General features: G+C 47.2%; 1 protein-coding gene across 1 annotated transcript in view; it reads left to right on the plus strand.

Annotated features, from left to right (window-relative positions):
* Positions 1 to 8,393: 8,393 nt before the first annotated feature.
* CDK5RAP1 (CDK5 regulatory subunit associated protein 1) overlaps positions 8,394 to 13,258 on the plus strand; it is a 26,576-nt gene continuing 21,711 nt past the window's right edge. The window contains exons 1-2 of the mRNA XM_042465434.1: positions 8,394 to 8,522; positions 10,951 to 11,295. Coding sequence (XP_042321368.1) covers positions 10,977 to 11,295 — 319 coding nt within the window. The 5' untranslated portion in view covers positions 8,394 to 8,522; positions 10,951 to 10,976. The remainder of the gene's footprint in view (positions 8,523 to 10,950; positions 11,296 to 13,258) is intronic.

The following is a 13,258-nucleotide window of genomic DNA, read 5'->3' on the forward strand; positions in this document are numbered from 1 at the left end:
CAGGGGAATCATTTCTACCAAACTGTGCCGCCGGACAAAGCGGAGAGCAGCCTTTTATACAGAAGACAGTGCTTAAGTTTCGGGCACCCTCCTTCTGAACTTTCAATAACCCAAGTTTAAAAAAAGTGTGTTCTTAACATTTAATGAGGACGAAACTCTATGTCTTATCATTTGGCACCGAAAACTGATTTATTTCCCTCCTTGTCTGGGTCAGCTTGGCCTTGACTTTGCAGGTGCACTGTTATCGTGCCAAAACTCAGAAAGGGGAAGGTGGGGAGAGAAAGTAAAGAGTAGAAGGGGGGGCAACCCAGCCAAAGAAAGAGCAGCAAGAGAGAGGGGGGTTTATCAAACCCTCACAGAAGTATAATCCAATGGCAATCTGAACACAATCATGGGGTTTAATGTTATTGCGTGATAGACTGCCACACGCAATTTCGGGCAATGGCAAGCTATTTTTGGGCAATGGGAAGTCAGTTCGAACACAGTTCAAATTCACATAAATTCATTGAACTTGCGAATTCACGTGAATGCATTCTGGCCCCACTTTCTTTTCATTTGAGATTAAGAGAGAATCCTCCTGTGTGATAAGCTCCTATAACAAGGGTTTGTTTCAATCTCTCAGAAACTCTTACCATCCATGGGAATACCCAACAGTGTCCTATTATCTCTTCTGCCCACCAGAAATGGGGCCTCCCGACTTACCGGGCAGGCCGAGTTGCTGGGGCCGATCAGGGCGGTCGCCCGGTGTGGGCGCATGCGGGGGCGGCCGCGGGTGGGCCCCGCGTGTCGGGCGGCCTACCTGGCCAGCACGGCAGCGGGCGCCCTCGTGGCGGCGGACTCCAGCTCCCAGGAGACCTGGGAGCGGAAGCTTTGGGGGCCGCCGCTCCCGGACTACAGCTCCCAGCATCACCTGGGAGCGGAAGCGGCCCTCATTGGCTGGCGCGAGAGGGGTGTCGACCACTCTCATTGGCAGGGAGCCTGGAGAGTCGGTCCTCTCGGGGGCTCCCAGCCGCTGATTGGCTGGAGGGCCTTTTTAGGCCCAGGATCACCGGTGGCCGGCGCCATTTTACTTCCTGGCTCAGAGAGGTAGCGTGGGGCTTCTTCTCTCCGGCGCTGCTTCACCTTCCACCTCCTTGGAAGCGTGTTCAGGGCAGCTGCAGCCAGGAATTTGGAGCTGCTTGCTCCACCTTCGACGAGGGGCGGCGGCGGCACTAGTGGCGGTGCTAGCGGTGGCGGCAGCAGCGGCTAGACGCCTTCGGAGCCGCTTGCTCCCCCCTCCTCACACTTCTCACCTCAGAGGCGGCAGCAGGAAGATCTCCTTGTGCCTGCCTCTCTACTGCCAGCTGGCATCAACTCATCAGCCAGGTAAAAAATCCTGGGGGGCGTTGGGGCTGCTGTTAGGCCCACCATGCCCTCTTCCAAACATGCCCCCAACTCAGTCCCCTCTCGTCCAGCGACCAGGGGCCAAAGTGGACGGGCACCTAAGTCATGGGCAGACCTGGCACCCAAGCCACGCAATCAGCGCCCACCACAGCCACCAGAGGGGGCTGCACCATCCGGCCTTCACCCTCGGTCGGGACAGAGAAATAAGACATCCCCGACAGGCACGTTGCCCACTGGGGAGATAACAGAGCCAACAGCGGCTAATCCGCCCCAACCCATAAACTCAGAGGCGCCGGCAGATATCTCCCGAATTATCACTGCCCTTTTGGACCAACAGCGTGCCTCAACACAGCAACCCTCCTTGCCAGCTCAAACATTACTCCAGCACCAGGCTGAAGACCCAGCCGTGGCAGTGGTAGACCCCCCTCCACCAGCTATGGAGGGGCAGACTTTGACAAGCCTCCTACCTGCCCTCACTGCTTTCCTGGAACAACAGCGCACGGCACCACAACATCCATCAAGATCACCATCACCACCAGCCCAGCCTCCCGCCAGTGAGCCAGCAGAATTATCGACTGAACGCCCTCCTCCAGCTTTGGACGGCCAGACAATGGCAAGTTTTACACGCATCCTTTCCGAGTTCATGCAGCGGATGGACCAGCGCGAGCGAGGAAGGAAACATAGACGGACTCGGGAAGAGACATCTAGAGCCAATACCATTAGATCTAGCTCTTCATCCAGCAGCAGCTCCTCGGGTTCGAGCTCCTCCTCTTCATCCACGACATCCTCGTCCAGTTCCAGATCATCCCGTAGATCTTCAGGACGCAAGAAGAGGTCCAAAAGAAAGAAGCACAACAAGAAGAGTCGTAGGCGTGACAACAGAGTGGCCAATACAGGGGATGGTGAGTCCTCTATACCACGGGGAAGACAGGACTATTGGGTTGCAGGTGCAGATATCCCAGGCATGCCTGCCTGGGCTGCCAGACGCAGGTCCAGGCGTCAAGGGATAGAAGGGGTCTGGGTCGACGGTCAAGCTCCTCCCTTCCCACTCCCAGCCAGGGGCGATACCTATCCAGGCCTTCACCTTCCCAAGTCCACCAGAAAGCGGATTCTTAAGGGGAAATATGTTGATGTTTTCTCCCTTTTGGAGCCCCTGGGTGAGGAGGCCGCCTCCCCATCTCGAAAAAAAGGTGGCAAGAATCATAGGCTGCGCCAAGCAGAGCGCAATTTCTCCAATTGGACCGAGGGTTTTTCCACTTTTCTAGGGGTTGTTTCCATGGCTTACCCAGACAGGGCTTGGCATCTAGCTAACCACATGTCCAATGTTCACAAAGCCAGAGCTATAGCTGGTGAGGCAGCCGCCATCGCCTATGATGCTGCCTTCCGTAAGCGGGCCTCTGAGAGCAGCATGGACAGGTGGGACCAAATCAACAGTGATGTCTGGCTACTCCGGGTGGGCCCTCACATCAAGGGAAAGTCAGATCCCAAATTCTCCAGGTGGGCGTCCAAAAAAGACTCCCGCAGGCCTCTCTGCTGGGAGTTCAATCTAGGTAGATGCGTCAGGTCGGTGTGCAAGTATGACCACTGCTGCGAGTTATGCATGGGCCCTCATGCCAAGCTAGCTTGCACCCGCACCTCGGGTGCCCACCAGCCCTTTCGTCAGGGACGCCCCATCCCTGCAGCCTCCGGTAAACGAGACGTTCCCCCCACAACCACCACCGGGGGGTTGGGGGGTCCAAAATGAGCTCCCCAGGGCTGTTCTGTCTCCTTACTCCCTTGCTCCCACACCTGTCCGCCCGGCCGCCTTAATCAAGCTCCTCCAGAGATACCCCCTCCAGGAGTCAGCCAAGTTTCTGGCCGATGGTTTCTCTCAAGGGTTCAGGATTCCTGCCCAGGGCCCCTGGGAGGCTTCTGATGCCCGCAACCTCAAGTCCGCCAGGGACATGCCTGAGGTTCTTAAAGCCAAACTGGACAAAGAAATCAAAGCGGGCAGGGTGGCTGGCCCCTTCCCCTCCCCCCCCTTCCCTAACCTCAGGGTCTCCCCACTGGGTGTGGTGCCCAAAAAGACTGCCAGTGAATTTCGCCTTATTCACCACCTCTCCTACCCACCAGGAAGGTCCGTCAACGATGCCATCCCGCCCGAGCTGTGCTCGGTCCGCTATGCATCATTCGATCATGCAGTTAGGCTCATCAGATCTTGTGGCAGGGGAGCTCTCATGGCAAAGTGTGACATCCAGTCAGCCTTCCGGCTACTCCCAGTCCACCCAGATGATCACTGCCTGCTTGGGTTCCGATTTGAAAACCAATGGTATTTCGATAAGGCGATGCCCATGGGCTGTTCCATCAGCTGTGCGGCATTCGAGACCTTCAGCTCCTTCCTCGAGTGGGAGGTCAAGAGGAGGGCCACCTCCCCTTTGGCCACCCACTACTTGGATGACTTCCTTTTCGCAGGCAGAGCAGGTGACACCAGCTGCGCCAAGCTTCTCGCCACCTTCCAGGCCCTCACTGATGAGCTAGGGGTCCCTTTGGCATCATCAAAGACTGAAGGCCCTACCACTTCCCTCTCCTTCCTGGGCATACAGCTAGATTCATTGGCCGGTGTTTCCCGATTGCCCGAGGACAAGCTCCTCAAGCTCCATACACTAATCAAGGCTACCCTGTCGGCCCCTAAGGCGACCCTCAAAGAGATTCAGACCATTCTCGGTCACCTCAATTTCGCCTGTAGGGTGGTCTCACCCGGTAGGGCTTTCTGTGCCAGGCTTGCCAGGGCCACGGCAGGCGTTCGGGCCCCTCACCACCACATCCGCCTTTCCAAGGGTATTAAACAAGACCTCCTCATGTGGGATAGATTTCTTGATCACTTTAATGGGATTTCCCTTTGGCAGCGCCCATGGGCCCTGGGGCAGGGCCTCCAAATCCATTCCGATGCAGCAGGCAGCCAGGGTTTCGGGGTCTATTTCCATGGCCACTGGTGCGCCCAGCGCTGGCCAGATCACTGGTTGACCACTGACATCCTGAGGGACCTCACCTTCCTTGAATTCTTTCCCATCTTAGTGGCAGTTCGTTTATGGGGCAGCGAGTTAGCTAATAGGGAGGTCACCTTCTGGTGTGACAACCAGGCGGTTGTCAGGGTCGTCAACACCCAAACCTGCAAGTCTGAAAGGGTCATGCTCCTGTTATGCCCTTTTGTGCTGCTTTGTCTCAACAATAACATCACTTTCAAAGCCCGTTTTGTGCCTGGTCTCGATAATAATTTGGCAGACGCCTTGTCTCGTTTTCAGGAGGCCAGGTTCCGGCGATTGGCACCGGGAGCAGACCCCTCTCCCACTCCCTTCCCACTGGAACTATGGAACATTGGAAGTTTGTTGTGACTCAGGGCGTCCTGGCTTCGGTGGCCCCTGCCACCCTCCATGCCTATGACAGAGCCATCTCCAAGCTACATGCCTTTTTTGAGGCTTCAGGCCTCAGCCCCCACTGGCCTATCCAGACTGATACAGTCTTACAGTTCCTGGTGTGGCTCCGGGAGACAGGGATAGCTCCTCGCACCATGACAGTCCACCTGGCGGGGATTTCCTTCTTTTCTAAGGCGAGCGGCGTCCAGGACCCCTGCTCGTCGTTCCTGGTGCGCAGGGCCCTAGAAGGGTGGCGGAGAACGGCCCCTCGGAGATCTGATGGCAGGAGGCCCATCTGCTTCGAGATCCTCTGCTCCATTTCCAATCACCTTAAACATGTCTGCCATTCTAAAGCTGAAGCCAGCCTTCTTCAGACGGCATTTGTCACGGCTTTCTTTGGGGCCTTCAGGGTCAGCGAGCTTGTTTCCTCGGCCAAGGTGGGCGGCTCTAACAGATGCTTACAGGTGGGGGACGTGGTGTTGGCCTCCAAGGCCGTTTACATAACCCTCAGAATGTTTAAGGGTGATCAGCTGGGAAAAGGGGCCACCATCACCCTAAACAGGCTGCGGGGCCACCGCCTGTGCCCTGTAAAAAATCTCCGCAGATACCTTTCATCCCGCATGAACATGAGGGGCCCACTATTCACCCACAAGGATGGTTCTCCTCTCACGAGGTACCAGTTAGTGTCAGTGCTCTGGATGGCCCTGCAACGAGCTGGTTTACCCGCCATGGAGTTCGGCAGCCACTCTTTCCGCATCGGGGCTGCTACTTCTGCTGCACAGTGCGGGATGACTCAGGACTCTATCAAGAAGCTGGGGAGATGGAGGTCCAGGGCGTTCAAGGGCTACATCCGCCCACATTTGGACCAGTCTCTTGGACTCTTGGGGGGCTCGTGTTCAGGTCGAGGGTTGGCGGAAGGCGGCCCTCTCTAGGGCTCGGCCTTCGTGGCGGAAGCATAGGTCTCGGATCTGGTGGGCGTGGTTTACTGTGCTGCGGAGCACAGGATCGGGAGTCATCTGCGGACCCGGGGGTGCTGAGGGAGAGCGATGTCGCCATTGCGGGGGCGACATCGATTCAGTGTCCCCCGGCGACAAGGGTGGAAAATGCGCAAGGGCGCATAGCCGAAAGGGCGCAAGGTCGCGCACGTGGTCGGTTACCCCTCTGTCGTCCCGATGCCTGGTCGTGTCCAGGCATATTCAGTTCATTGACCAACGCGGGTTGGTGGATGACAGATCCGGACCTTATGCTTTTCGGGCCAACCCTCCTTTCAGTTATATGTAGTTAATAAAGTTGTGGCCAATTTCTGCCAATTGCTTGTCTTCATGGTCTTTATTTCAAGTGGTGGCTGTCTTGGTGGTCCCTGTTTTATCCAGCCCTGCCCAACTCCACAGCAATGTCCTTTCCATCAAGTTAGCCATAAACTCTTTTGACACATTTTCGAAGCTAATGGTTGTCATCTGCAGTGACTGAGACCAACATTATTTCCCACAGCAGGCACGATCTGATGCCGGCATTCGCCTAAAACCTGTCACTCAGCAAATCTGCAGATGATACAGAGGAATGAGCAGATCATGGTTGTCATATGTACCTTCCACCACCATCATCCATCACTGGGATCTGATGGGCAACCTTGAGTCCCATGCGCACAACATGCGCTGCTGGGGCTTGACTAGTTTTATGGGTACTTGGACCACAGTAGGGACAGAAAAAAGACAGGATGAATCATGAGGCTTTCAAAACTTTCCAGGGTTCTTTTTGGCACTGCAGAAATAATCCAGTTGGACGCTGCTTTAACTGCCATGGCTCAATACTATGGGATCCTGGGATCTGTAGTTTGTTGAGGCATGCTGGCACCAAAGCTTTCTGTGACAAAGAAGGCTTAATGTCTCTATCCGCATTGCTGAAATAATCCACTTTGGCACCTCTTTAACTGCCTTGGCTTAAATTTTTGTGAGACATTAAGCTTTCTCTGTCAGAGATGCTCTGGTCCCACAACAAACTACAATTCCCAGAATTCCATAGCATTCAGCCATGCCAGTTAAAAGTGGTGTCAAACTAGATGATTTCTGTATTGTGTTTTTAGACCGAGGACCCTGTGGAGACCGGGATTCAAATCCTGGCTCGGCCATGGAAACCCACTGGTCATACTCTCTCAGCTGCAGGGGAGGGCAATGGCAGTTGTCGTTGTTAAAGATGTTTTTACAGTGTTGTGTTTTAACGGCATTCCTTGCTTTTAATTTTGTATAGTAGTTTTATATTTTATGACTTTTAGATTGCAAGCCATTGGCAGGTTATATATGCTGTTTTGACTACATGCCTGTAAAGTGCCATGCAAACTTATGGCGCTATATAAATAAACATTAACAACAACAACAACAACAACAACAACAACATACTCCCTCAGAGAGTAAGTGGAGTCTCCTTCCTTAGAGGTCTTCAAGCAGAGGCTGGATAGCCATCTGTCGGGGATGCTTTGATTGTGATTTCCTGCATGGCAGAATGGGGCTGGACGAGTCTATGAGTCTATGATTCTGTGAACAACAGAAACAACATACTAGCTGCAAATCTGGATTAAAGACTTTTTTGTTCTCTAAATCATTTGGAACTGTATTTTAATATTGTTTTATAATGTTATATTAATAATAATAATAATAATAATAATAATAATAATATGTTTTATTTATAGACCGCTATTCCGCAATGATCATAGCGGTGTTTGATTATATTTGATTATAGGTATTAGTTGTTCTTTTATAGTTTTGTATTTTAACCACACAACTTGCTTTTAATTTTGTATAGTAGTTTTATATTTTATGGCTTTTAGATTGTATGCATATACACACACACACACGCATAATATGCTGTTTTGATGAGTAATAATAATCTGTTTTGATGATGCTGTAAAGTGCCATTTAAATTTGTGGCGTTCTATAAAGAAACATGATGATGATGATGATGATGATGATGATGATGATGATGATGATGATGATGATGATATATAACCTGTTTTGATTATGCCTTAAAGTGCTGTAGTAGTTTTATATTTCATGGCTTTTATATTGTATGCCATTGGCAGGTTATTAAATGTGCTGCTTTGATGACACGCCTATAAAGTGCCACACAAATTTGTGGTGTTATATAAAAAAACATTAATAATAATAATAATAGTAATAATAAGAAATCATCCATTTTAATGAGAGGCCTGTAAAATGCCATGGGAATGTGTGGCATTATATAAAGAAACCTTATTATTATTATTATTATTAAATCATTTGTTTTGATGACATGCCTGTAAAATGCCATGCAAATTTATGGGCTATATAAATAAACGTTAACAACAACAAAGTAGTTTGCTTTTAGTTTTGTATAGCAGTTTTATATTTTATGGCTTTTAGATTGTATGCTTATATATATATATATATATATGAATGTATGTATAGGTTATATATGCTGCTTTGATGACATGCCTGTAAAGGGCCACACAAAGTTTATTATGGGGCTATCGACATAAACTTTATTAATAATGATGATGATAATAAATTCCGAGGCCCAGGCGGAACGTTTGGAGGCAGGAACCTTTGAGGCGGGTGACGTAGTTTCCGGTGGGAAGGGTGAGGGGGACGGACCGGAAGTCGCTGGGGAGCCCCACGCGAGTGGCTTCTTAAGCTTTCAGGCTGGGAAGGCAAGGCAAGGCGGGGAGGGAGTGAGGCTCCGGCAGCTGGGCGCCTCTCTTGCCTTCTCTTGCAGGTAATGATAGTGTCTCATAGTCATAATCATAAGGATGATGGTGGTGAGAATTATAATTAATGACTGGGGTGCTTGCTTACTTAACTAACTAATTAATAATAATAATAATAATAATAATAACTTAATGATGCCTGCATAATTAGGGAATTAATTAATTAGTCAATACCCTCTGCCTGCCTCCCATCCTGAGACCCAAGACAGGTATTATTATTATTATTGATATTATTTTCTTATGTCCTGCCTTTCTCTCAACATAATAATAAATTATTATTACATTATTTTCTTTTCTTATATCCTGCTTTTCTCCCAACATAATAATAATAATAATAATACATTATTTTATTATATCCCACTTTTCTCCCAACAGAAGGACTAAAGGTGGCAAACAACGTGTGTGTGTGTGTGTGTGTATATATACATATATATATATATATATATAGAGAGAGAGAGAGAGAGAGAGAGAGAGAATATTAAAATATGTAAATATAAAATTTTTAAAAAATAATGAGACAATTTTTTTGGTTGAAACAGTTATAAATTAAAATATAATATGTTAAAAATAGAAACCATTTAAAATGTATAACATTGCTCTGCAATTTGCAGCAGAGCTTTAATTTTTGTTCTCCAACTTTAATTTTGAAACGGAAGAAGGTCAAAGGAATGGCAAAGCGCTGGACCTCCTTCACGCCGTTTCCGTCGTCATTTCCGTTTTCATTCCCGTTTGCCTACGCATTTTTAATCCTGTACTTCCATTTGCTTGTCTGATTTCGCAGGATGCTTTCCCCCCTTAATATTCTCCACTAATAGTTTAACTAATCTGATTTTACTATTACTATTATTATTAAACTTTAGTTATAAAGTGTACACAGTGCTGTACGTAAAATAGAATAAATAAATAAATAAAATCAGATGGAGCTGCCAGTGGCAGACATTCTAGAAAATAAAATGTAATACAAAATACAATACGATTCAAGGAAAATATACAAACAACAGATTAAAATAAACACCAAATAACAATATACTTGTGTATTTGTAAGGTTTTTTTGTTTTCTTTTGGACCTTTGTTCTAAAACACTTTGGACCAAAACACACTGCAGAATTAATCTGGTTTGAGACCCCTTGAACTGCCCTGGCTCAGTGCTAGGGAATCCTGGGAACTGTAGTTTCTGATGGTGCCAGAGTGTTCTGACAGAGAAAGCTAAATGCCTCACAGAACTTGAGAAACTGGAGCCATGTGTCCAAAGGAGGACGACTAAAATGGTGAAGGGTCTGGAAACCATGAAGCCCTATGTGGAACGACTCAGGGAGCTGGGGATGTTTAGCCTGGAGAAGAGAAGGTTAAGAGGTGATATGATAGAGCCCTGTTTAAATATTTGAAAGGATGTCATATTGAAGAGGGAGCAAGCTTGTTTTCTGCTGCTCCAGAAAACAGGACACAAAGGGGCAATGGATGCAAGCTACAGGAAAAGAGATTCCACCTCAACATTAGGAGGAACTTCCTGACAGTAAGGGCTGTTTGACAATGGAATGCACTCCTTCCTTGGAGGGTGATAGAGTCTCCTTCCTTGGAGGTCTTTAAGCAGAGGCTGGATGGCCATCTGTCAGGGATGCTTTGATTTGGATTTCCTGCATGGCAGAAGGGGGTTGGACTGGATCAGGGCCCTTGGGGTCTCTTCCAACTCTAGGATTCTGTGATTCTATGATTCTAACTACAAGTCCCATAATTCCCTAGCATCGACCCAGGGCAGTTAAAGCTCTGGTGCCACCAAAAACTACAATTTGCAGAACCAGAGTTTGTTTTATTACTCTATTTTATTTCATTTATTTTAATAAGAATTACTCATTTAAAACAAGCAGAAATGAACATGAGAAGAAAGGCAGATCAGCAGCACACAAACATTTGCCACATGCTTCCACAGAACATATGGCAGGATGCTCTCCTGATCTGGAGATGCAAAGCAGGTCTTCCTGCAAGTATTTGTTCTATTGGATTAGTCCTTTCCAAACAGAACCATAGGCCACTAGAACATGACTTCTTTCCTCATTAATCTGATTTACATAGGAAGTAAGTGGGGATTGGGTTACCTCAAAGGTATTATTAGCTTTCTGATCTTTTGCTCGTCTTGCAAAAAACAACAACAGGTTTTATTTTTACACAGAATCCATTCTTTCTTAGTCATCTAGTGATAGGTTCAATGCAGCTTGTGTAGATGCACCCTCAGATGCTTTATTTAGTAATAAAGCAAGTCTTTTTGTGTGATGATCGCAAACACAATTCTTCCTGCACACGATGTATGTGTTGTGTGTCATATCATGGGTTTTGTAGTCATGTATTTCCCATTACTAGTCTGCTTTGCAAAGGATTGTGCCTTCTCTTCCCTTGGAAAAATATTTCATAAAATTGCAAATCTTTTAAAATTGGTTTCAGGAAGCCAGGAGCTGCTTTGGCTGAAGATGCTGCCCTCCATGCATGGCATTCTGGGAAGTGCCAGTTTCCTCTGCCAAAGGCCTCTGCGGCGGACCTCACAGAAACTATTCCAAGCCTGGCATTCTACTTGTGGTCTGGATTCAAGAACATGTACAGAGGAAGATGCCAAAGGCAAGGGAAGCTTGGAAGACTTCCATGCCAAGTTGGCAGCCGGGCCATCTTTGCAGCATTTCCTCCAAGGAGTCACGCATCATGTCCAGGAAACCCACCCCTTGCCAGCTGAAGCGGAGGAGGCCTCGGCACCCTATCTGGGTCCCAGCACCTTGACAGGGCCACCGAGGAAAGGTCTGCGATGCCCGTCTCTTGCTACGTAAATGCCAAGTACCATCCTGGCCTGAGTCATCTATAGAATTAAAACCATTTAAAACAATTTCATTTTAGAACACTGCTTCCATTTGTATAAATTGCCTTGAGTCCTAGTTTTGGTAGGAAGGTGTTGTGTAAATAAACATAACTATTACTGTTGTTGGTACTGTTATCATTGTTATGCAAGAGCCCTCTGGCGCAGTGGTTAAATAAATAATAAAATTTTTATTTCTATCCCGCTTTTTGCCAGGCAATGAAAGCGGCTTACAACAGGTGAAAATACATCCATATATACATAATGCCCCCCCCCCTTAAAACAAGATTAAACAATGTAAGATTAAAACTACATATTAAAACTGACTAAGCTAAATAAAAATCATCATGGGCAGAGTTCACTGGAGGGGAAGTCTTATTTGTGGCCGAGCATTTTATTCCGGGAAGGCTTGCCGGAAGAGATCCATCTTAATGGCCTTTTTAAAGCCCTCTAGATTGGTAACTTGACAGCCACTCGCCCACAAACCACAAGGTTGCGGGTTCAGTGCCAGCCAAGGGCTCAAGCTCGACTCAGGCTTGCATCCCTCTGAGGTTGCTATAATGAGTCCCCAGCTTAGAATCGTAGAGTTGGAAGAGACCACTAGGGCCATCCAGTCCAGCTTGTTGGGAGACAAGTAGCTTATGCTTTGTAAACCACTTTGGGAGTGCTTACGTAAGTGCACTGATAAGCGGTATAGAAATGTACCTGCTATTTCTGTTCAAAGCAAAGAACAGGAAAAATCCCTTCTTGGTGAAAGTCACTTCCTATACGCTTGTTGGAATAAAGATCTGTATAGTGCTTAAACGGTTTTATGTTTGACTTGTAACCAAGCTACAATTGGTTCAGAATATGGCAGCGAGGCTGGTCACTGGATGTTCCAGGACCAGCCATATAACACCTATATTGAAAGATCTACATTGGCTGCCTAGTCACTTCCAGGCGCAATACAAGGTGTTGGTAATGACCTATAAAGCCCTAAATGGCTTGGGACCAGGGTACTTGGAGGACCACCTCTCCCCATACAGTCTGCCCCGCACTCTCAGATCGGGCGGAAAACATTTGTTAAGAGTTCCCAAGGCAAGGTGTGTGTCTTCGTCACAAAGGGCATTTTCCATCATGGCCCCACAGACCTGGAACTCTTTGCCCGACGAGCTCTGCTCAGCAACCTCTAGATCTCTTTAGGAAGAATCTGAAGACTTCTCTTTTCCGTCAAGCCTTCCCCCATGTGCCTTGATGTTATCCTTTCTCCCCCTGTGCATTTTGTTCCATCCAGCTAATTTGTTATACGGGTTTTAATTGTTTTTAGATTGAATGATTGTATGGAATGCTTTTAGAATTTTTTTGTATTGCTTTTAAATGGTATGGGTGGGTTTTTGTATTGTTGGGCTATGGTTCGTCACTTTGTATTGGTTTTGATGGTGTTTGTGTTTTTGATGATGTTTTTGTAAACCGCTGTGATCTGCAAGGAATAGCGGTCTAGAAATAACATTTCATTCATTCATTCATTCATTCATGATTTTATGCTTAAATGATTTTATTTAATCTAATCTTTATTTAATAATAATAATAATACGTTTTATTTATAGACCGCTATTCCGCAATGATCATAGCGGTGTACAATAAAAATTGCAATATAATACAAAATACAAAGTGACAGTTAAAGGAGGGAGAAGTCTTGTCCTTCAGGCAGTCCCTGATGTTGCTGGGTCTGCCTGATCGCTCCCTCTGAGGCCAAGATTTAAGCCATCGGGGAGGGTTCAACAGGCATATCATCAAAACAACTACAACAACAGCAACAACTTATTATTATTATTATTTATATAGTGCCATAAATTTGCATGGCACTTTAGAGGCATATCATCAAAACGTATTATTATTATTATTATTATTATTATTATTATTATTATT

This window comes from Sceloporus undulatus, chromosome 4 (assembly GCF_019175285.1).
Source record: "Sceloporus undulatus isolate JIND9_A2432 ecotype Alabama chromosome 4, SceUnd_v1.1, whole genome shotgun sequence".
NCBI lineage: Eukaryota > Metazoa > Chordata > Lepidosauria > Squamata > Phrynosomatidae > Sceloporus > Sceloporus undulatus.